We start from the raw sequence: 24,320 nt of genomic DNA on the forward strand, positions 1-24,320 counted from the left end.
GCGTGCGTCACGAGGTGTTTCTGCAGACCGGTGCGCAGCGTGAAGCACTTCCCGCAGAACGAGCACTGATGCGGCCGCTCGCCCGTGTGACTCAACTGGTGCCTCTTCACGTCCGTGCTGCGTGTGTATGTCTTATCGCACTGCGGACATTTGAACTGGCGGCGTCTGAGATGGCTCTGCCGATGCACGGATCGCTGCAGTAGCGTGTCGAAACCCTTGCCGCACTGTTCGCAGCGATACTGCTGCGTGGCGCTGTGTGTCTTGCGGTGCTGAACGAGCGCGGCGGCCGTCGGGCTGGCCTCGCCACAGATGGAGCAGTAATGAGGCAGTTTGTCGCAGTGTTCTTTCTTGTGATGGGCCGTCAGGACGCGCAGGTTAAGGAAGCTGCTCTTGCACAGCTGGCACGTGAACGCTGCCTCGTCATGCATCTTGCGGCAGTGTTTGGTCAGATCCCACGCGTGTTGGAACGTTTTCTCGCAGTGGCTGCAGTGGAACGGACGCTCTCCCGTGTGCGTGAGCTGGTGTCGACGCACGTCAGAGCTGCGGGTGAACTTACGGCCGCAGGTGTTGCACAGGTAGCGAGCGCGAGGGTTGTCAGAGGACGCGTCGCTTGTTGGCTCAGTCTTGCAGGATTTGCTGGTGCGATACGGCGCTCTAGTCTGCAGTCCAGGCGTTGCAGATCTGCGGGACTGCGCATCGGAAGCATCTAGGAGTTAATGAACACAATGTTAGAATGCAGGGACAGATCTTGGGGACTCTTTATGCGGTGAAAGGATTACCTTTATTCTCTCCGACCGATCTATCAGCACTCCTGAAACAAAACCGTACAGAAGAATATATGACACACGCCACATGCTGTTTGAGTATTTGAAACATGTCATGACTGAAGTGCAGCGGTGTCACCTCTCCTCGGTGCTGTTCTCCTGTTTAACAGATGCGGGTCGTCCTCTTCGGCGGGGGGGTTTTACCGGGTATTTGTCAGTCGTCTCTACGCTCTTCCTCGGCCTCCCTCGCCCCTTCCGCACCAGGGGCGTCTGGACCACGTTTGTTTCGGGTGATGTGTCTTCCTGTAACACAGCTGTGTCACTTCCTGCGTCAGGAGTGGCATCGGTGCGGTCTTTGTCTTCTGTCAGCGCGTCCTGTTGGGTCTCTTCGTCCTGTGCACTTGCTGTAGGCTCATTATGGGATGCTGTTGCGATGGCGTCACTCACAGTTTCACACATAACATCGCATCTTGTCGGTTTGTAATGTAAAGTGTTTGCGTCCTCACCGCCTGCAGGTTCCTCCCCACTCTCAGCAGAACGTTCGTCAGCTAACAGCTCCTCCACGCCGTCGCGGCTCGGGATCTCCTCCACACCGTCGCCGCTCGGGATCTCCTCCACGGCGTCGCCGCTCGGGTTCTCCACCACGCCGTCGCCGCTCGGGTTCTCCTCCACGCCTCCATCCACATGTGTCGCGCTCGCCTCCATCAGCTCGTCAGAAATGTCGTGGCTGCTCAGCTCTACCTCCGTGTAGTCGGTGACGATGATGCTGTCTGAGCTGAGCTGACCGAGAGCTGGACTCATTATGGCGACGCTAGACGTCTGGACGTGATAGAGCTGTACGGGCTCAGGGTTCAGGATGACACGGGCTGACGGAGGGATGGAGAGCGAAGACAGAATCCAGTCACCAGATGAACGAGGAACAGACCCTGAATGATAAAGACAAATCCACTCAAAACCATTCATCTTAACAAACACGTCAAAGGCTGTTTGCGACCCATTTTACTTCCGCAATGTGACGTATTCCCAAGATACGTCAAGATGGGGGCGGGACTTGACTTTAGATGTTCAACTAAAGCGTTAGGTTATTGGTTCACTCACCCACTTTGGACCCTTTCAGCGAACTCTGACCTTCTGAACCTCCAAACAGTTGATGCTGCTGCAGGAGCGCGTGCAGGTCGTTGGGGTCGGTCTGCATGCATTCCTCCAGACCAGCGGGGGCAGGAGAGAGCAATGACACCGTCTGAGTGAGAAACAGAGAGAGAGCTGAGAGTGATACAAAGGTCACACACATTAAATATGACTCTATATTGTTGGTTACCTTTTTAAAGTCTGGCACAGGAAGCAGTTTCTCCAGGCTGGACAGAAGTTCCCACATGAGCTCTTTAAGAGCCGTGTCGTATTGAGCTCCATATTCTGCAGGAAACACTTCCTGTGTGAGAGAGAGAATACATCAACTGCTCAACAGATGAGACGAGTTATGGAGCATAATGAACAGGATTTCTCTCTGACCTGAAAGAAATAAGCTTTCTCAACCGGGTCTTTGATGAGCGCCAGAACCAAAGCTTTGAAATTAAACACTGAAGATCCCAAATCAGCATCAAGACCCTGAAAAACAGCCGGACCGATCAGCGCTCGTTCGTATTCTACAGTAAACGTGATCAAGGACAAGTGAGAAGACGCTGAAGATGAACTCACAGCTGGCGGTCCGGCCGGCGGCGCTGGAATCTGGATTTGGTCCAGATGTGCTTGAACGCTTCTGACATCGGCTGAATCACGACACAACTCCAAAACCATCTGAACATTGAACAAACAATATTACATGTTTTAAAACAGTTAGTTAATTCATTTAGATTTACTCCTATTGCATCAAAATGTTCAACATGTTTTTGTTTCTTTATTTATCCCCTTTTCTTCCCAATTTGGCACGCCCAATTCCCACTACTTAGTAGGTCTTCATGTTGGTGTAGGTACTCGCCTCAATCCGGGTGGTGGAGGACAAGTGTCAGTTGCCTCCGCTTCTGAGACCGTCAATCCGCGCATCTGATCACGTGACTCGTTGTGCATGACACCGCGGAGACTCACAGCATGTGGAGACTCATGCTACTCTCCACGATCCACACACAACTCACCACACGCCCCATTGAGAGAACCACTAATCACCACCACGAGGAGGTTACCCCATGTGACTCTACCCTCCCTAGCAACCGGCCCAATTTGGTTATCCCATGTGACTCTACCCTCCCTAGCAACCGGGACAATTTGGTTATCCCATGTGACTCTACCCTCCCTAGCAACCGGGCCAATTTGGTTATCCCATGTGACTCTATCCTCCCTAGCAACCAGGCAAATTTGGTTACCCCATGTGACTCTACCCTCCCTAGCAACCGGGCCAATTTGGTTACCCCATGTGACTCTACCCTCCCTAGCAACCAGGCCAATATGGTTACCCCATGTGACTCTATCCTCCCTAGCAACCGGGCCAATTTGGTTATCCCATTTGACTCTATCCTCCCTAGCAACCAGGTCAATTTGGTTACCCCATGTGACTCTACCCTCCCTAGCAACCGGGCCAATTTGGTTACCCCATGTGACTCTACCCTCCCTAGCAACCGGGCCAATTTGGTTACCCCATGTGACCCTACCCTCCCTAGCAACCGGGCCAGTTTGGTTACCCCATGTGACTCTACCCTCCCTAGCAACCGGGCCAATTTGGTTACCCCATATGACTTTACCCTCCCTAGCAACCGGGCCAATTTGTTTACCCCATGTGACTCTACCCTCCCTAGCAACCGGGCCAATTTGGTTACCCCATGTGACTCTACCCTCCCTAGCAACCAGGCCAATTTGCTTACCCCATGTGACTCTACCCTCCCTAGCAACCAGGCCAATTTGCTTACACCATGTGACTCTACCCTCCCTAGCAACCGGGCCAATTTGGTTACCCCATATGACTTTACCCTCCCTAGCAACCGGGCCAATTTGTTTACCCCATGTGACTCTACCCTCCCTAGCAACCGGGCCAATTTGGTTACCCCATGTGACTCTACCCTCCCTAGCAACCAGGCCAATTTGGTTGCTTAGGAGACCTGGCTGGATTCAAACTCGTGACTCCAGGTGTGCTAGTCAGTGTCAATACTCGCTGAGATAGCCAGAACATATTTTTTGAGTATTGTAACCAATCACAGACATGTCTGGATATTCTAATGTAAATTCTATTCAAAATGACTCTCAATAACAATATCAAAGGAAATAATCGCCAATTATGATTTTTATTATAATTGTGCAGCCCAAGTTCATAGTGACAACGACTGTCAAGCTCCAGAAAGTATATAACAACACCATAATAATCACTTAAATGTGGGTGTCCTCACACAAAGCTATCAGAAAACTTCAGAAGACCTGGAAAATAATGCAGGTGTGATGTTTTTATGTCCTATATGGAAAAGAGATCTGTGCAGAGATTCTTCAAAATTATCTTTTAAAGTTTGATAAAAACAGCATGGAAGGTTTAGAACAGCATGTGGGTTAGTTAATGAATCTCTTTAAAGGGATGTCACATGAGAACATCACTGACTCTGGCTCGCAGTCCTAGCATCAGCTGAACTCTCTGTCTGTAACCCAGCAACTGCGGCAGCTTCTCTGTCACCATGGAGACGAACTCCTCCAACTTCCCATAATGCATCACGCTCTTCTGCTGTAGCACCTGCCACATGAAAGCAGAGATAAGGCGCAGTGGCGGGACGAGCAGCCGCAGGGAGGACAGAGGCAGCAGGACGCCTACAGACAACACAAATACAGACTGCGTTCACAATACAAGCAAACTAACTGAATACTGCCCACTAGTGGTAGAATGATGTACTGCCGATTAACTAACCTTAGTTATCGATAAAATCCACAATCAATAGCACTATAAACTGTTAACAGCCATTAGAACAGAAATTGTTCTCAATTTCTTAACCTCATCATTAGAAAAATATTGGAAAATTGAATTTTATTTTGAAGTAAATGGATATAGTTCTTTAACAAAAGCGTTCTGGATTGTGTTTGGCAATTTCAGGTTAGTAAGAGCTCGTCCTTTCTGCAAGAGTTTAGGAAGATAAAGAGTTACATTAGATTGTGGGATTGCTTTGATAACAATATCACACTTAAATTTAAAACATAAAGTCTCAAAAGTTATAATGATTCCTGTATTTTCCAAAAGGTGCATCACAGATATTTTCCTCTCTCATAGCAACTGTTGTAGAATAAAGATTTGTTCCTAAATATCACATACAATTCCATAACGGGATGTTATGAGGGCTAAAATTGTGCTTGTAAATCAATTTCCAATATAATAATACCTGTTGATGAAAATCTGATAACTTGATAGGGTTATTTTAGGTCATAATCACATATAAGGAGGAGGTTGATGCCCCCTAGTTTCATAATACTGTTGCTAGGGAACCAAAAGCTGTTTTCATCTTTACAAAGGCTCTAATTAGTTTTGATAGTACCATTAATACACTCAATATCAATTCCATAATTCCTTTCCTAATGTAGCGTGTTCTTCTTTTCCAAATGTAATTAAAGTTTACTGGTTTACAGCTTTTATTGCATTTTTGGGGAGTGACATTGAGTAAGCTGGGTACATAAATCTTGATGAAATACATTCATTTTGTGTACGATAAATACGGCCAATAATAGAGATATCTCTTTGAGACCACAAATTCAAATCATATTTACGTTTATCTCAATTATTCCAAATATTGAGATTATTTAGTGCGTTTTTATGCTTTGTAATGTCGTGTCTTCTGCAGGTTAATTTGTCACACAGGAAATGGAAGTCGAGCACAGTGTGAGATATAGTATACTGAAGTATGCAGTGTGCTGCTGATGGAGCATTTAACGCCCTACATACTGCAGTGTTAGTACACACACACTAGTGTTAGTACGAGACTGACAGTTGATTCTGCGCTTGTCGGTGCGCAACAATGATCCGCTTCAGAATCTGCGGCTCTTTTCAATGATTCATTCATTCATCTGCCTTTCGATATCTAGTACATCAACTCTTTGTCTTTTACATACTTGTTGTCTGGGTTTGTATTACCTGTATTTGCGATTCCAGCACAGTTTTCTTCCTCCATTGAGAATGTTGTTGCTGAAGCGCTAAACGGGGTTTTGCGGTTGACCTGACGTCACTTCCGTTTTAAAACAAAAGTGCCGGGAATCGCTTTTTGTCTGTTGGTTTGTGAATATAAATATAAATATAATTAAAGAAGACACTGTGTGAGAGTGTTGAGGTCTGCAGCCGGTTTTAAATACCATTATAATTACATCTGAATTAAAGAGAGATATGTTGTTGAAAATAACTTATTGAATTAATATAGATTGTTTAGATCCATATGAACCATTGGGAATTTTCGCAGAAGCGGAATGCGTATTTCGGTTACATTTTTATAATCTATTTTCCATTCATTTGTCTTCACCGGACGTCAGGACTTTTATGCAGTAAATCTGTCCTCGCGTGTTTCCGGTTTCACAGCACATGCGGCATCATGGCACCAGGAGGAAAAATCAACAGACCCAAAACTGTGAGATTCTCTTTAAAATCACTCTGTTATTTGGATAAAGAGTTTCTGTCGTATGTTTATCTTCTGTTCAGTCTTTACTCTGATCTTTTAAACCCAAAACACGGATGTAATAAAGCGTGTTAATGTTTATTGCTCTCTTAAAATAGGTTAATTTCACATTCTGGATCTATTACACAAGACTGAGTGTAATGTACTGTTACTGCACTATTATACTGTCAGCCACTGGTATTGTATTTCAAACTGGTTTTAAAGTCAGTCTGTAGATAATATTAGCATGAAAAGCCATATTGCCTTCTTTGTAGTTTGTGAGGTTTCCTAAACGAATATGAAAGGGATTCTGTCATCATTTACTCACCCTCATGTCGTCCCAGATGTGTTTGACTTTCTTTCTTCTGCAGAACACAAATAAAGATTTATAGTAGAATATTTCAGCTCTGTAGGTCCATATAATGGAAGTGAATGGTGACCAGAACTTTAACGCTCCATAAAGCACATAAATGCACCATATAAGTAATCCATAAGACTCCAATGGTTTAATCCATGTCTTCAGAAGTGATATGATAGGTGTGAGTGAAAAACAGATCAATATTTAAGTCATTTTATACTATAAATCTCAATTTTCACTTTCTCTTTTTCGATTCTCATTCTTCATGCACATCGCCATCTACTGGTCAGGACTGGTCCACCTTTAAAGAAATAAAGGACTTGCATGTCGAATGTAAAAAGAGCTGAGTGTGTTTTAAAGATGGGTGTTCTGTATATCTTGTGGTTGTTTTTCATCGCAGGATTTGGGAAAAAAACTCTTTAAGAGACGGAGAGTTCTGGGGCGAGAAAAGAAAAAGAAAAATCGCATCGTGGGAGCCGTGATCGACCGTGACCTCATCACCAAACACCATCTGAACAAGAGAAGGTTTGTTTCATCATGTGTCCTGACCCGTCCGGAGGAGGATCGATTATCTTAAATCTAATAAAACCCTTCACCTCTACAGCTCCAGCTCTCGAGCCAATATCACCCTTTCTGGGAAGAAGAAGAGGAAGTTATTAAAGCAGTTGTCACACATGGAGAAGGAGAGATCTGCCATGGCAGGTAACTGTTTAAAACTGATCTTGAAGTGATTGTGTCCATAAGTATCATTGTGTTCACACGCGTGTTCATCTGTTCACACGCGTGTTCATCTGTTCACACGCGTGTTCATCTGTTCACACGCGTGTTCATCTGTTCACACGCGTGTTCATCTGTTCACACGCGTGTTCATCTGTTCACAGTGGAGATTCTGCCGCAGAAAAAGATTTCTGCTCCTGTTGCAAAGAAACCCAAAACCCCGTCAGCATCTGCAGACAAAGACAAGATGGACGTTGAGTAGAAGTCCTCTGCGGCTGTATTTAATGGACTTTATTTTCTGTTATCAGACGTCTGCTGCTTCTGTATTGTTGGCGTGACGCTGTCATGCTCTGACACACACTTTACATGTAGAGAAAGTGAGAAAAGTGTTTGAGATCATCACGAGGAAACATGTTCTGTTTCAGTTCTCCTTCAATGCTTAAAATAAGTGCTGTCTCCTATTAAAGGGACAGGATGCCCCAAAATAATTTACTCATCCTCATGTCGTCCCAGATGTGACTTACTTTCTTCTGCAGAACACAAATGAAGATTTATAGTAGAATATTTCAGCTCTGTAGCTCCATACAATGCAAGTGAATGGTGACCAGAACTTTGAAGCTCCATAAAGCACATAAATCTACATTTAAGAAAAAATGTAAAATACATTAAAAACACATAAAAGTAATCAAAATATAAAAAGAATGTGGAAGTGAAAGTGGAAATAAAAAAAGGCTTAAATATTGATGTTTCTCACCCACACTTATCATATCACTTCTGAAAACATGGATTAAACCACTGGAGTCTTATGGATTAGTTTTATGCTGCTTTAATGTGCTTTATGGAGCTTCAAAGTTCTGGTCACCATTCACTTGCATTGTATGGACTTACAGAGCTGAAATATTCTTCTAAAAATCTTAATTTGTGTTCTGCAGAAGAAAGAAAGTCACACACATCTGGGATGACATGAGGGTGAGTAAATGATGACAGAATTATTTTTTTTGGGTGAACTGTCCCTTTAATGCTGCTGTTTTGTTGTCTTATTGATTAACAACCACGAGTCTCAAATGTATTTTTGTACAGTGAATTAAACAGTTAATTATACAGTCTTTGTGAGTGTTTGTGTTTTATTAACTCGACACAGAAGCTGTAATCTACCATAAACTTAATGAATTAAAGTTATTTTAATGACTTCTGTGTCGATTCACCCAAAGGACACAAATGTTTTCAGACTTTTATTGTTTCAAAATCCAATGTGAAATATGCAGTTGCTGTTTTTCACCAGCAGATGGATTAATCACATTCATTGATCAGGAACTTTATTAATAATCCATTAATTAACAGTTAAACTGACAATAAACATGATCGTGTTTGTGTTGTTACTCAGATTCAGTTTGCGCTCAGAGAGAGATGACAGTTCCGATGGCAGTTGGCAGCAAAAAATATCAGCTCCTGCTGTAACTTTCATTTTTGCCAGAAAATGTATGTTTTATGACTCAAACGATACTTAAATTATTGGAAACTAAACTAATATCAAAAGAGGCAGAAGATTTTTAAGGTAAGACCTCTAAGAAATTTAAAGATCACATCAAATATTACATATAACCTAAATATCAAGCTAACTGCTAGCCAAGCTAACATTCCATGGCAGTTAAAACAGTTGATCACAGCTCGGGCCTGTCTAAGGCAGTTGCATCTTTCAAAACTGAAGAGGAGCTGGAGATCATATATCCAGCAGAGGTTTTAACAAACAAAGATAAGAAGAAGATGAAAGAGGTGATCCTTAGAGAGAATCCAGAGATGCTGTTGTCTGATTACAGTGGATCAGAACCAAACAGAGTCCGGTGTAACCTGCTCTACTTCACTGATCACCCATCAGCCTGGCACAGTACCCTCATAACTGCCATGCACTGCAGCAGAAAAGGTGGCATCAGTAAAGGTAGACAAATCACTCTAGAAGGAGAAAAGGAGATAAAGCTGACTGTAAACCTGTATCACAATGGTACAGTCATGGTCCAGGGTCAGAACCCAGCCTTGATGAATTCCAGAAGAATTTCATGGACTTTAAAATAAAGGTTCAGATGTTTAAGAAAGATCCTGAGGTGAAGAGCCGTGAAGAGTCCTACAACAAAACAGCCACAAACACTGACCTCAGCTCGAGCTCCCCTGTAGCATACAGAAACACTGTCTCTCCAGCATCTCCAAAGATCAAGGCCTTGAGAGACAACATCGCTGAGCTGGAGCAGGACTACTTCCTGTTTAAAGAGGAAACTACCAACAGCCTCTGCCAGCTCCAAAACCAGACCAGCCACCTCAACATACAACAACTTCAGCAGCTCTTCTCTGCTGTCAGACAGCTGGAGGAGAACAATCAGGAGCTGCGAGAGGAGCTGATCAAGAGAGATCAACACAGCAATATGCTGGAGAAACAACTGGAGGAGATGAGACAACAGCTACACATAAACCCTGAACACATCACAACCACAGAGTCACTCAACACCTCTCCTCCTGAACACATCACAAACACAACACAACATCAGCAGTGTGTCAACACACAAACACCATCCCATCCCCTGCATCCACACAAGTTTCTCAGGTCTCTCAAGCTTCTCAGAACTCCAAGAGAAAAGACATCAGCACCAGACAGAGATCTCCACAGAACACAACATCTATCAGCAGCAACAGAGAAGAGAAGAGACAACACATCATCATCCTCTGTGACTCCAACGGCAACCACCTCGACCAGAGACGACTGTTTCCAGGGAGATCTGTGAGGAAACTCTGGTGTCCCACCTCTCACTCTGCTTTGAAACTGCTGAGAGAAGGAGAACTGGGCGCCCCCTCACACATTATACTGCACACTGGGACAAACGACCTCAGCACCAGGAGAGTGGACGTCGCCAAAACTCTCATCAACGTGGTGAAATCAGCTAGAGGGATCTACCCTAGTGCCAGAGTCATCATCTCTACACTTCTGCCTCGCAGAGATGTCCCACAAAACATCATCAATGCCATTAATGCAGAGATAACTGATGTGTGTGCACTCATGCCAAATGTTCATATAGCAAACCATCAGCGCATCACTCATGCGCACCTATATGACCATCTCCACAGTCATCGAGACGGCATGAGACTGTTTGCAAAATCCATCAAGGACGCGGCTCTGAGGAGCCCCCAGATAACACGTCCTGTCAGAGAGGAGAGGGTCACACGGCATCCCGGCAGACAGTCGGACAGCTACGCCGCTGTTGTGGCTGGTAGAGGTAGTTCAGACACCAGTGACCTCAGCCAGATCAAAAACATGCTGAAGATTATATGTGATAATCTATTAACTTAATTACCTACAATGTGAGTTTAGTCAAGCATATTCTTTAATCCTTTATTATTACTGTTATTATTATTATTATTTTGTGATGCATTTTAATTGATTTTAATTGATTTACAAAACACTATTGGGTTGTAAAATCATATATTATTCTTTCTGGTAAATAGAAAATTTCTCAATGTCGTCATTTAAAATAACATGCTACAACATTCAGGGGATGATCTCTTCATCTTTTGGAGAGAAAAGCACTAACCCTGATTTATTAAATATTGTATATAGTTCAGATATAATTATATTACTTGAGACATGGAGTCGTTTAGAGTCTCAAACTTACACCCCTTTAAACTACAGAGAGTTATTAATACCTTCAATCAAAACCCCTCATGTTAAGAATGGAAGAGATTCAGGAGGAATTATAGTTTGGTTTAAAGAGCATCTTTCCCACTATATTCAACCTGTAAAAAAAAGGGAAAACACATATCTGGATGAAAATGAATAAGGAAGTCATTTGTTCAGATATGTATCTATGTGCAGTGTATATCCCCCCATACGAGTCCCCCTATTATAATGAGGACACCTTACCCACACTACAGTCAGAGATCGTTCAGTTTCAGTCGCTGGGCTCTGTGCTGGTAATGGGGGATCTGAATGAACCAGACTACATTAGTTCAGCTGGCGATAAATATATTAATAGTGCACATATACAGCAGAATCAACTCTGTACTAAAGCCCGTCAGAACTATGACAGCACGATAAACAGACATGGGAAACACGTCCTGCAGCTCTGTAAAAGTCTGGGGTTATATATAGTTAATGGCAGGACAAGGGGAGACTCTCTGGGTCGATTTACTTACTGCTCACCTCGAGGTAGCAGCACAGTGGACTATTACAGATCTAGACCACAATAAGATCAACTACTTCATGGTGATGTCACAGCTTCCCTTCTCAGATCACAGCCATATAGTCATGAGTATAAACAAGTCAGCAAATCTGCCATCTTCTGATCAGAACATTCAATTGTATTCCCTCCCCACCAAATTTATATGGAAAAATGACAGTCCTGCACGGTCTGATCTGAGCTCCACAGCATTCATGTCCAGAATATGATAGACACATTTATCTACACCAAATTTAGACAAGACAAGGATCAATTCGGCCACAGAACAGTTAACCAAAATATTTCATACAGTAGCCGGCAAAGCCCTGAGAATAAGACAAATATACAGGAGAAAGAAAGAAATCATTAAAGCCGATTGGTTTGATAAAGATTGTCAATCATTAAGAAAGGAATTACGATCATTATCAAATGAAAAACACAGAGACCCCGCAAACCAGCACACACGCTCCACATATCACCAAACACTGAACATGTACACGTCACTACTGAGAAGGAAAAGAGCTGATCACATGACAGCTAAACTCAACAAGATCGAGGAGGCGGTCAATGAAAACTACTTTTGGGATTTATGGAATCATTTAGATCAATCAAAAAAAGTCAAATCCATTCCCATCTGTAACCCAAACCTCTGGACAGAACATTTCAGAAACCTCTATTTACAAAATGAACCAAACCCCATTAAAACACCTGACCTCTCAACTAAACAATCTGGAACACACAATAAAAGATCAATTAAACCATTTGGACGCCCCCATATCTTTAAATGAACTGACTGAAAGGATGAAATCCCTCAAAAATATCAAATCTTGTGGCTTGGATGGAATATGTAATGAGATGCTGAAACACAGCAGCCCCAAACTCAAAGATGCTATTCTGAAATTATTCAATCTCTTATTAAAATCAGGACACTTTCCTCAGAACTGGAAGAAAAATCAAATCACCCCAATCCTCAAACAAGGGGACAAGTACAACCCCAATAATTACAGGGGCATTACAGTCAGCAGCAACCTCGGGAAACTCTTCTGTTGCATTATAAACAACAGATTAGTGAACTTCATCCAAGAACACAAGACACTAAATACATGTCAGATTGGATTCATGCCTAAACAGAGAACCACTAATCACATCTACACACTTCACTCACTTATTCAGAAATATGTTCAGCAAACAAAACAAGGCAAAATATTCGGCTGCTTCATTGACTTTAAAAAGGCCTTTGATTGTGTTTGGCATGACGGACTCTTCCTGAAACTCTTCCAGAGTGGCATCGGAGGAAAGACATATGATGTCATAAAAGACATGTACACTGACAATAAATGCTGTGTGAAGATTAATGACAAAAGAACCAATTATTTCCATCAGACCAAGGGAGTTCGTCAAGGCTGCAGCCTCAGCCCAACTCTATTTAATATCTATATTAATGAATTGGCCACAACTCTTCAAAACTCATCTTGCCCTGGACTGACCTTAGATGGCAGAGAAATCAAACGCCTCCTTTACGCTGACGACCTGCTGCTGCTGTCCCCTAATAAAGAGGGACTACATCAAAGCCTCTCCATTTTAGAAACATATAGCAGAGATTGGGCTTTACCATTAAACATGGAGAAGTCCAAAGTCACGATCTTTCAGAAAAAAAATCGCATTTTGAGCAATAAATATATATTCACAATCGGGGGAAGAATCCTTCATCATGTCAACCACTATAATTATTTGGGTCTTACAATCTCTGCTTCAGGACAGTTTGATTTGGCAATAAAAGATCTGACAGACAAAGCCCGTAGGACATATTATAGTATAAGAAAATCATTATTTAAATTCAACCCCCCCATTAAACTGTGGCTGAAAGTCTTCGACAGCATCATCAAACCTATACTCCTATATGGCTGTGACATCTGGGTCCCCAAATATAAATTAAATTATGAATCTTGGGACAAAAGCCCTGTTGAAATTTTCCACCTAGAATTCTGTAAAAACATCCTGGGAGTTCACAGAAGTGCCCCGAATCTGGGCTGTAGAGCAGAACTGGGCCGGTTCCCTCTCCTCACTGAAATCCAGAAGAGAGCAGCTCAATTCTGGTTCCATTTGTCAGACGCACCTCCAGATAATTACCATCACTGTGCCTTTACACACAGGACAGGACACCCAGAGAGTGACCCTATGCACTATTTAGTAGAAAAATATCAGCTAAATTCCTCCATCCAGTTCAGATTGGCCAAACTGAAACAGACAGACAGAATAACGCAGGAAGAATACATTCATGATTGGCAGCACAAAGTCACACAAGTACATAAATTAAACTACTTCCACAGAATTAAGACGGATTATAAATTGGCACCATATTTGATCCATATTAAAGATTATAGACAAAGAAAGCTACTGTCAAAGTATCGTCTGAGTGAGCACAGTCTGTCTGTAGAGACGGGTCGACACGGACAGAACCGGAGACCCAGAGAGGACAGACTGTGTTCACGCTGCACTGAAGGAGTCTGTAGAGACGGGTCGACACGGACAGAACCGGAGACCCAGAGAGGACAGACTGTGTTCACACTGCACTGAAGGAGTCTGTGGAGACGGGTCGACACAGACAGAACCGGAGACCCAGAGAGGACAGACTGTGTTCACACTGTACTGAAGGAGTCTGTGGAGACGGGTCGACACAGACAGAACCGGAGACCCAGAGAGGACAGACTGTGTTCACACTGTACTGAAGGAGTCTGTAGAGACGGGTCGACACAGGCAGAACCGGAGACCCAGAGAGGACAGACCGTGTTCACACTGCACTGAAGGAGTCTGTAGAGACGGGTCGACACGGGCAGAACCGGAGACCCAGAGAGGACAGACCGTGTTCACACTGCACTGAAGGAGTCTGTAGAGACGGGTCGACACGGACAGAACCGGAGACCCAGAGAGGACAGACCGTGTTCACACTGCACTGAAGGAGTTCTGTAGAGACGGGTCGACACGGACAGAACCGGAGACCCAGAGAGGACAGACCGTGTTCACGCTGCACTGAAGGAGTCTGTAGAGACGGGTCGACACGGACAGAACCGGAGACCCAGAGAGGACAGACCGTGTTCACGCTGCACTGAAGGAGTCTGTAGAGACGGGTCGACACGGACAGAACCGGAGACCCAGAGAGGACAGACCGTGTTCACGCTGCACTGAAGGAGTCTGTAGAGACGGGTCGACACGGACAGAACCGGAGACCCAGAGAGGACAGACCGTGTTCACGCTGCACTGAAGGAGTCTGTAGAGACGGGTCGACACGGACAGAACCGGAGACCCAGAGAGGACAGACCGTGTTCACACTGCACTGAAGGAGTCTGTAGAGACGGGTCGACACGGACAGAACCGGAGACCCAGAGAGGACAGACTGTGTTCACACTGCACTGAAGGAGTCTGTAGAGACGGGTCGACACGGACAGAACCGGAGACCCAGAGAGGACAGACCGTGTTCACACTGCACTGAAGGAGTCTGTAGAGACGGGTCAACACAGACAGAACCGGAGACCCAGAGAGGACAGACTGTGTTCACACTGCACTGAAGGAGTTGTGGAGGATGATCTTCACTTCCTCACTCACTGCAGTAAATATGAGACCATTAGAAACACTCACTTTACACAAATAGCTCATATTCTACCTGAATTCCAGGACATAAATGACTTAGACAAACTCTCGTATCTAATGGGAGAGAAAGTGGAGTGTGTTCAGCTGCAGCGCAGTATGTGTCGTCCTGTCATCACATGAGGGCGAGAGACTGACCCCTCATCAGATTACAGCTCTATTCAAACTCATATTTTAATTGATTTGTTTTTTTTTTTTCTCCTCCCTTCCTCATTGCTCTCTGTTTTTTCCTTTTCGTTTGTATTTATTTTTATTTGTTTATTATTATCATTATTATTCATTTATTGTATATACATGTTGTTGTTTTTATGTTTGTAATGTGTTTATTACTGCTTTGGCAACATTGTACACTGTATACAGTCATGCCAATAAAGCTCATTTGAATTTGAATTTGAAAGAGAGAGGGAGTGAGAGAGAGAAAGAGAGAGAGAGAGAGAGGGAGTGAGAGAGAGAAAGAGAGAGGGAGTGAGAGAAGAGAGAGAGAGAGAGAGAGGGAGTGAGAGAGAGAGAGAGAGAGAGAGAGAGAGAGAGAGAGAGAGAGAGAGAGGTGAGAGAGAGAGAGAGGGTGAGAGAGAGAGAGAGGGTGAGAGAGAGAGAGAGGGTGAGAGAGAGACAGGGTGAGAGAGAGAGAGAGAGGGTGAGAGAGAAAGAGAGAGAGAGGGAGTGAGAGAAAGAGAGAGAGAGAGAGAGAGAGAGAGAAAGAGAGAGGGTGAGAGAGAGAGAGAGAGAGAGAGAGAGGGAGTGAGAGAAAGAGAGAGAGAGAGAGGGTGAGAGAGAGAGAAAGAGAGAGGGTGAGAGAGAGCGCGCGCGCATCATCGTCATCATCCGGTTGAGGACAAAGACACAGAAATGGGTCACAGGAGCGGCTGAATCGCGCTCGGATCTCATGGTACGTGAAATTATCTTCTCTCTGAATATGATGAAGGTTTATTATTAACTTCAAAAGGCACATTTATATTTGACATTATGACGCACATCGATGTGTTTGTTGTCCTGTGAATCGGTGTCGGTTCTGTTCGGGTGTTTCAGTCGATGAAGTCTGAATTCATGCGGATGATCCGGATAACGGGAGAATAAAAACATCTGAAGGGTTTAATAATAAAGATCATCATTTGTGATGGAGGATGTTTGTGAGGTGTTCTATATTTCATAAGGATTGCATCACGACACACACACACACACACACACACACACCGGACACTCAGTCTCCATGGCGACCAGCAGCATCAGCATCACCGCGTCATCAGACAAACAAAGGTTCAGTTCACTCGTTTACTCTTCTGTGTGATATAATCTTCTGAACATTAATGGAAGTTTAAGAGGAGTTTGATGAAGATGTGTTGCTAGAATGTTCTTTTAAAGGGATCAGAGGAACATTGATGATGATTCTTGCATTCGGTTAATTAGGAAAGAAAAAAGCCGAATTTATGCTCCATATATTATTAATTAACTTTAATGTTTCTTCTCAATAAATATTTGTCAGTGTTATGAATTAGGGTGCTTGATATTTCAATTTTATATCATTGAATAATATATTATAATCTCCCATATATAAAGATCTGTTTACATCATCGTCATTAATCTGTATGTGACTCTCTTTTAGAATCGTGCATCATAAACTGAGACAAAGAAAGCTTTTTATTTATTTATTAAATTTTGTTGTTGTTGTGATTTTCTCCCTTTTTCTGCCCAATTATGTAACGGCCAATTCCCAATGCACTCGAAGTCCTCTTGGTGGTGTAGTGACTCGCCTCAATACGGTTGAGGAATCTCAGTTGCCTCCGCGTCTGAGACCGTCAATCCGCACATCTTATCACGTGACTTGTTGAGCGCGTTACGTGGAGACGTAGTGTGTGTGGAGGCTTCACGCTATTCTCCACGGCATCCACACACAACTCTCCACACGCCCCACCGAGAGCGAGAACCACATTATAGTGACCACGAGGAGGTTACACCATGTGACTCTACCCTCCCTAGCAACCGGGACAATTTGGTTACTTCATGTGACTCTACCCTCCCTAGCAACCGGGCCAATTTGGTTACTTCATGTGACTCTATCCTCCCTAGCAACTGGGCCAATTTGGTTACCCCATGTGACTCTACCCTCCCTAGCAACTGGGCCAATTTGGTTACTTCATGTGACTCTATCCTCCCTAGCAACCAGGCCAATTTGGTTACCCCATGTGACTCTACCCTCCCTAGCAACCGAGCCAGTTTGTTTACCCCATGTGACTCTATCCTCCCTAGCAACTGGGCCAATTTGGTTACCCCATGTGACTCTACCCTCCCTAGCAACCGGGCCGATTTGGTTACCCCATGTGACTTTACCCTCCCTAGCAACCGTACCAATTTGGTTACTTCATGTGACTCTACCCTCCCTAGCAACCGGGCCAATTTGGTTACCCCATGTGACTCTACCCTCCCTAGCAACCGGGCCAATTTGGTTACTTCATGTGACTCTATCCTCCCTAGCAACCGGGCCAATTTGGTTACCCCATGTGACTCTACCCTCCCTAGCAACTGGGCCAATTTGGTTACTTCATGTGACTCTATCCTCCCTAGCAACCAGGCCAATTTGGTTACCCCATGTGACTCTACCCTCCCTAGCAACCGGCCCAATTTGGTTATCCCATGTGACTCTACCCTCCCTAGCAACCGGCCCAATTTGGTTACCCCATGTGACTCTACCCTCCCTAGCAACCGGGCCAATTTGGTTACCCCATGTGACTCTACCCTCCCTAGAAACCGGGCCAATTTGGTTACCCCATGTGACTCTTCCCTCCCTAGCAACCTGGCCAATTTGGTTACCCCATGTGACTCTACCTTCCCTAGCAACCGGGCCAATTTGGTTACCCCATGTGACTCTACCTTCCCTAGCAACCAGGCCAATTTGGTTACCCCATGTGACTCTACCCTCCCTAGCAACCGGGCCAATTTGGTTACACCATGTGACTCTACCCTCCCTAGCAACCAGCCCAATTTGGTTACCCCATGTGACTCTACCCTCCCTAGCAACCGGCCCAATTTGTTTACCCCATGTGACTCTACCTTCCCTAGCAACCGGGCCAATTTGGTTACCCCATGTGACTCTACCCTCCCTAGCAACCAGCCCAATTTGGTTACCCCATGTGACTCTACCCAATTTGGTTACTAATTGGTTACCAATTTTGGTTGCTAAGGAGACCTGGCTGGAGTCACTCAGCACACCCTGGATTCAAACTCTCGACTCCAGGTGTGATAGTCAGCGTCAATACTCACTGAGATACACAGACCCCCCCGTGTTTGTGTTTAATTGACATTATTGAAACAATGATCTGTTTGTGTACATGTTTATATTGGCCCGGCTTGTTTGTGGCTGATGTTGTTCATGCCTTTAATGGCTTCAGTTTCAAATGTGTTGCCATTGAGTTTCACAAGAGCTGAATTGAGTTCTTTGGACTCAATATCCGTAAAGAAGCTTGAACAGAGATCAGATAACATTTATTATGTGTGTGCGACATGATTAAGATCATTATGAGGGTCTCTGAAAGTGTTTGTGTCTTTAAGATGGTGGATGCTGATTATGTTTGCTAACATCTCGTTCCGTCTCCTGCAGGACTGTAAGGAATATTCACTTTTCTCCATCGAGCCATGTGCATCATCACCTCTTCTCCGCCTCGACTCATGTGGGCCTCCGTCCTGCTGGCGTGCGTCCTGCTACACACCTGCAGCGGCGCGTCAGACACCGATAAAGAGACGTGCTACTCCAGACAGCATCGAGATGTCATCGTTGATGTACGTTTTGCGCTGGCCAATAATGGGACCATCATGAGCCCTCGAGAGGAGCCGTCAGAGAAAGACTGTATCCTGTCGTGCTGTTCTGAAGACGTGACTCCAGGTACACACGCACCGCAGGAGTACAGGTGCACCGATGGTGGACTGTGCCGATATTAAGGGGTGTTCACACTTTACGCTCCATTCAAACACTTTTGAACCCACGAGACGGAAACACAAGCTCACGTCACACGCTGACTTCTGACCTCAATATAAACAACACATATTTTAAGCTCCAAAGAGTCCAAAATAAACCAAAGATTTCATGGATAATTCAGAACTTTAAACTGAAAACAAGTCCAGAATACACCGGTGACTTACGATGCTCAGTTACATTACTCTACTATATTTAAATATTTACCAAATTAAGCTTTTTATAACTTACATATTCCCCAGATTAAGAGTTTTGTGTGTGTGTATATATATATACTGATAAAAAATATCGGCAACTATCGGCATTGAGTTTTGCAGATAACCGAGAGTTTGCTAAAGCATCGCTCAGCACCGATTAATCGTTCAAACCGATATATCAATATATAACTATACTGCCTTTCTTTCAGCCAAATTCTGTTTCCATCCACGATTCCACTGCAGACAAACCGAGAGAAACGATGATTAGAAATATATTACAATAAATAGTTCATAGACTATGAATGTATTTTTATTAGATCATCATGCTCAGACAGGTCTCCTTAGCAACCAAATTGGAGGGTAGAGTCACATGGGGTAACCAAATTGTCCCGGTTGCTAGGGAGGGTAGAGTCACATGGGGTAACCAAATTGTCCCGGTTGCTAGGGAGGGTAGAGTCACATGGGGTAACCAAATTGGCCCGTTGCTAGGGAGGCTAGAGTCACATGGCGTAACCAAATTGTCCCGGTTGCTAGGGAGGGTAGAGTCACATGGGGTAACCAAATTGTCCCGGTTGCTAGGGAGGGTAGAGTCACATGGGGTAACCAAATTGGCCCGGTTGCTAGGGAGGCTAGAGTCACATGGCGTAACCAAATTGTCCCGGTTGCTAGGGAGGGTAGAGTCACATGGGGTAACCAAATTGTCCCGGTTGCTAGGGAGGGTAGAGTCACATGGGTAACCAAATTGGCCCGGTTGCTAGGGAGGGTAGAGTCACATGGGGTAACCAAATTGGCCCGGTTGCTAGGGAGGGTAGAGTCACATGGGGTAACCAAATTGGTCCGATTGCTAGGGAGGGTAGAGTCACATGGGGTAACCAAATTGGCCCGGTTGCTAGGGAGGGTAGAGTCACATGGGGTAACCAAATTGGCCCGGTTGCTAGGGAGGGTAGAGTCACATGGGGTAACCTCCTCGTGGTCACTATAATGTGGTTCTCGCTCTCGGTGGGGCGTGTGGTCAGTTGTGTGTGGATGCCGCGGAGAATAGCGTGAAGCCTCCACACACGCTACAGCTCCACGGTAACACACTCAACAAGTCATGTGATAAGATGCGCGGATTGACGGTCTCAGACGAGGAGACAACTGAGATTCGTCCTCCACCACCCGGATTGAGGCGAGTCACTACACCACCGCGAGGACTTGGAGGGCATTGGGAATAGGCCGTTACATAATTGGGGAGAAAATAAAAAACAAGCATTTTGGTCGATCGGTACACTAATGCCAGACTCTTCACATGAGGAACATTATGTGCGCGCTGTGCTCAGATGTTGTCTTTGTAAAGCTTTTCAAGTCTGTATGCCTGTAGATTATGATGAAAATGTGTAATATGAAAAAATACACATCATGATTAACATCTGTTGTACCTGTGCCGCAGGTGTGAAATGTAACCTGGTTGTGTATAAGCCTCCAGAACACTCTAGCGGTGAGAACTGCATCTTCTTTCACTGTCCCAGCGAGCAGGACTGTCCTCTCATGACGGCTAAAGCTGGAATCAACACCTACAACATATTCAAGGGTAAACAGCTGTCTCCACAGAAACAACAACTGAAACTGGAATCTCGCAAGTGTTTAATACAGTTAATACAACTTAAAGGGACAGTTCACCCAAAAATGAAAATTCTGTCATTATTTACTCATCCTCATGTCATCCCAGATGTGACTGACTTTCTTCTGCAGAACACAAATGAAGATTTATAGTAGAATATTTCATCTCTGTAGGTACATACAATGCAAGTGAAGGGTGACCAGAACTTTGAAGCTCCATAAAGCACATAAATGCAACATAAAAGTAATCCATTAGACTCCAGTGGTTTAATCCATGTCTTCAGAAGTGATATGATAGCTGTGGGTGAGAAACAGATCAATATTTAAGTCATTTTTGCTGTAAATTATCCTCTGTGCCTTGTAGGTGGTGATAGGCACTAAGAATAGTGAATTGCATAAAGTCCACTGGATTCTTATGGATTACTTTTATGCTGCCTTTATGTGCTTTATGGAGCTTCAAAGTTCTGGTCACCATTGACTTGCATTGTATGGACCTACAGAGCTGAAATATTCTTCTAAAAATCTTCATTTGTGTTCTGCAGAAGAAAGAAAGTCACATCTGGGATGACATGAGGGTGAGTAAATGATGACAGAATTTAAAGTTTTGGGTGTACTGTCCCTTTAATAAAAGGTTTCTCTTCAATGTTCATCTCTTATAGGTTTGACTCATCCAACAACTAAAGTAAATGGCAGAACAACAGCCAAATTAACAACAACCACAACAACCACAACAACTCCTACAACAACAACCACAACAACACCTACAACATCAACAACAACAAAACCAACAACACCTAGAACAACAACAACAACTACAACACCACCATCAACGACACAAACAACAACAACAACAACCCTGATAACACCAGCAACAACAACCACCACAAACACCCCAGAAAGCACCGAAGGAACATTCACTGAGTCAGCCATTATATTGGTAACCATGACGATGACCCCACCCACTACCACAACAACAACAACCACAACCCAGTCCACCTCTAGAACCACCACAACACCTTCTACAACAACAAGAAGTACAAGCACCACCAGCACGAAGGCCCCACGCGCCCCTGTGCATCCTCCTGTCAAACCCAGCCGACCCAAAAAACCCAGCAAGCCCTTGAGGGGACCAGAACCACATGTGGTCAAACCCGTCCGAGTGACAAAACTGCCTACGACACAACCGATCACCACGACTACCACACAGAAAACGACAACGACGACAACGGTACCCACGACAACCACCACGACAACGGTACCCACGACGACCACCACAACAACGGTTCCCACGACGACCACCATGACAACGGTTCCCACGACGACCACCACAACAACGGTACCCATGACGACAGCACCTGCCGCCACCGAGCGCACAACTGTAGCGGTGCTTGAAATTGAGAATGATTCCAAGGAAAGATCTCTGGATCGGGATTCTCTGGGGCCTCCTGTGCTCGGCTCTGCTCCAGGGAAGCCCAAAGTGTCCCGGATGATGTGGAAGAACAGTCTGGTGACCATCGTGGTGATCACTTTGGTCTTCCTCGTTCTCATTCTGGCTTTGGTGGCTCGTAAAGCGATGGAGTCCTTCGACAGACGCCACTATACGAGACTGGAACTCAACGACCTTCATTATGAAATATAAAAATCAACACGAGGGACGATCCGAGCGGTTCTTCTTTGGGGAGACACGTTTTCCGCCAAATTACTGGAGGAAATGTCGGGTGTTTGAATTACAGTCAGACTACCGTCAGAGAGAATAAAGAAGAATAAAAAGCAATACATTGAACTCAGGAAGCAGCAGATGCTGGAATCAAAGGGGAAATATTCAATGATGTTTCTGATATGAAGGATTGTAAGAAGTGTGTGTGTGTGTGTGTGTGTGTGTGTGTGTGTGTGTGTGTGTGTTAGTGTGTATGTGTGTGCAGAATGAAAGAGGACTTCATTGAGATTCATCTCATTCAACACTGTAAATAAGGTTGTCATGGTTGTCATGGTAATTCAGTGTGTTTATTTGTGCTTCACTCTTCACAGCTTTTGCACAGTCCAGCTCTCACTGATGGACGTTTGATTTAAAGACACCGTATGATCTTACGTGTTTCACAGTTTCACACCTGTAGTTGTACGAGTGACGCTGTACGTGAACATGTGTATCAGCAGAAGATTGAAGATTATATTCATGCTGTAGTTGTTTTTCCTCACATGTGTGTGTTTATTGTTGAACATTGATCAGCCGCATGAACTCGTTAATCTAAAATATTCATTCAGTTACTTTCTCTTGAACGGCTTCGGTATTTTCTTCTGTTATTATCAGTTATTGGGAAGTTTTGAGCTGCGGCTTTTACAGACAATTTGAGATTCTTGTGATTTATTTATTTTTTGTCTTGCAAGAAATAAAAACGAGTCTTTTTAAACATTTATAAAGATTTGTTATAAAATATTCGATTCCTCCCAATTTGAGTAATTAAATGAATGGATTGTAGTGCTGAGTCACTCTATTAATTGATCATTACTGTAAATTTTATGATTTATGTGAAAAGAACAGCGACAGATTTATGAATGTTAGAAATCCTTATTTCAGGGGTCCGTGTATCTGAGCGAGTGTTGACGCTGACTATCACACCTGGAGTCGCGAGTTTGAATCCAGGACGTGCTGAGTGTCTCCAGCCAGGTCTCCTTAGCAACCAAATTGGCCCGGTTGCTAGGGAGGGTAGAGTCACATGGGGTAACCAAATTGGCCCGGTTGCTAGGGAGGGTAGAGTCACATGGGGTAACCAAATTGGCCCGGTTGCTAGGGAGGGTAGAGTCACATGGGGTAAGAAAATTGGCCCAGTTGCTAGGGAGGGTAGAGTCACATGGGGTAAGAAAATTGGCCCAGTTGCTAGGGAGGGTAGAGTCACATGGGGTAAGCAAATTGGCCCGGTTGCTAGGGAGGGTAGAGTCACATGGGATAACCAAAATAGCCCGGTTGCTAGGGAGGGTAGAGTCACATGGGGTAACCAAATTGGCCCGGTTGCTAGGGAGGGTAGAGTCACATGGGGTAAGAAAATTGGCCCAGTTGCTAGGGAGGGTAGAGTCACATGGGGTAAGAAATTTGGCCCAGTTGCTAGGGAGGGTAGAGTCACATGGGGTAAGCAAATTGGCCCTGTTGCTAGGGAGAGTCACATGGGGTAACCAAAATGGCTCGGTTGCTAGGGAAGGTAGAGTCACATGGGGTAACCAAAATGCTAGAGAGGGTAGAGTCACATGGGGTAACCAAAATAGCCCGGTTGCTAGGGAGGGT

The 24,320-nt window shown here is 44.4% G+C and overlaps 3 protein-coding genes across 4 annotated transcripts in view; 2 read left to right on the plus strand and 1 right to left on the minus strand.

Annotated features, from left to right (window-relative positions):
- LOC127638942 (zinc finger protein 676-like) overlaps nt 1–6,016 on the minus strand; it is a 7,217-nt gene extending 1,201 nt beyond the window's left edge. The window contains exons 1-9 of one of the 2 annotated variants that reach the window (XM_052120718.1): nt 5,851–6,016; nt 4,339–4,541; nt 2,460–2,558; nt 2,274–2,369; nt 2,083–2,193; nt 1,863–2,004; nt 904–1,690; nt 780–811; nt 1–706 (exon numbers count right to left, since the gene is read on the minus strand). The exon at nt 1–706 is cut by the window's left edge and continues 1,201 nt beyond it. In XM_052120718.1, coding sequence (XP_051976678.1) covers nt 1–706; nt 780–811; nt 904–1,690; nt 1,863–2,004; nt 2,083–2,193; nt 2,274–2,369; nt 2,460–2,558; nt 4,339–4,541; nt 5,851–5,887 — 2,213 coding nt within the window. In that variant the 5' untranslated portion in view covers nt 5,888–6,016. Of the gene's footprint in view, nt 707–779; nt 812–903; nt 1,691–1,862; nt 2,194–2,273; nt 2,370–2,459; nt 2,559–4,338; nt 4,542–5,850 lie in introns of both variants that reach the window. The other variant, XM_052120716.1, reaches the window with a different exon arrangement.
- Nucleotides 6,017–6,270: 254 nt separating this feature from the next.
- On the plus strand, nt 6,271–8,536 carry c47h11orf98 (chromosome 47 C11orf98 homolog). Its single transcript, XM_052120760.1, has 4 exons — nt 6,271–6,334; nt 7,120–7,244; nt 7,324–7,421; nt 7,601–8,536. Exons 1-4 carry the CDS (start codon nt 6,299–6,301, stop codon nt 7,696–7,698), a joined length of 357 nt encoding a protein of 118 aa, XP_051976720.1. The 5' UTR covers nt 6,271–6,298; the 3' UTR covers nt 7,699–8,536.
- A 7,424-nt stretch (nt 8,537–15,960) lies between these two features.
- Nucleotides 15,961–23,477, plus strand: LOC127638953 (mucin-2-like). Its single transcript, XM_052120739.1, has 4 exons — nt 15,961–16,169; nt 18,876–19,157; nt 20,874–21,014; nt 21,703–23,477. The coding sequence occupies exons 2-4, from the start codon at nt 18,911–18,913 to the stop codon at nt 22,680–22,682; spliced, it is 1,368 nt and encodes a 455-aa protein (XP_051976699.1). The 5' UTR covers nt 15,961–16,169; nt 18,876–18,910; the 3' UTR covers nt 22,683–23,477.
- The last annotated feature ends 843 nt before the right edge of the window (nt 23,478–24,320 follow it).

This window comes from Xyrauchen texanus, chromosome 47, assembly GCF_025860055.1.
Source record: "Xyrauchen texanus isolate HMW12.3.18 chromosome 47, RBS_HiC_50CHRs, whole genome shotgun sequence".
In the NCBI taxonomy this organism is placed as follows: Eukaryota; Metazoa; Chordata; class Actinopteri; order Cypriniformes; family Catostomidae; genus Xyrauchen; species Xyrauchen texanus.

Excerpts from the sequence above, each read along its gene's own strand:
- LOC127638953 (XM_052120739.1), top strand. The coding sequence starts at position 18,911 with ATGTGCATCATCACCTCTTCTCCGCCTCGACTCATGTGGGCCTCCGTC. Across the intron at positions 19,158-20,873 it reads TTCTGAAGACGTGACTCCAG|GTGTGAAATGTAACCTGGTT; the intron begins GTACACACGCAC and ends CCTGTGCCGCAG. Across the intron at positions 21,015-21,702 it reads CACCTACAACATATTCAAGG|GTTTGACTCATCCAACAACT; the intron begins GTAAACAGCTGT and ends CATCTCTTATAG.
- c47h11orf98 (XM_052120760.1), top strand. The coding sequence starts at position 6,299 with ATGGCACCAGGAGGAAAAATCAACAGACCCAAAACT. Across the intron at positions 7,245-7,323 it reads CACCATCTGAACAAGAGAAG|CTCCAGCTCTCGAGCCAATA; the intron begins GTTTGTTTCATC and ends TCACCTCTACAG. Across the intron at positions 7,422-7,600 it reads GGAGAGATCTGCCATGGCAG|TGGAGATTCTGCCGCAGAAA; the intron begins GTAACTGTTTAA and ends ATCTGTTCACAG.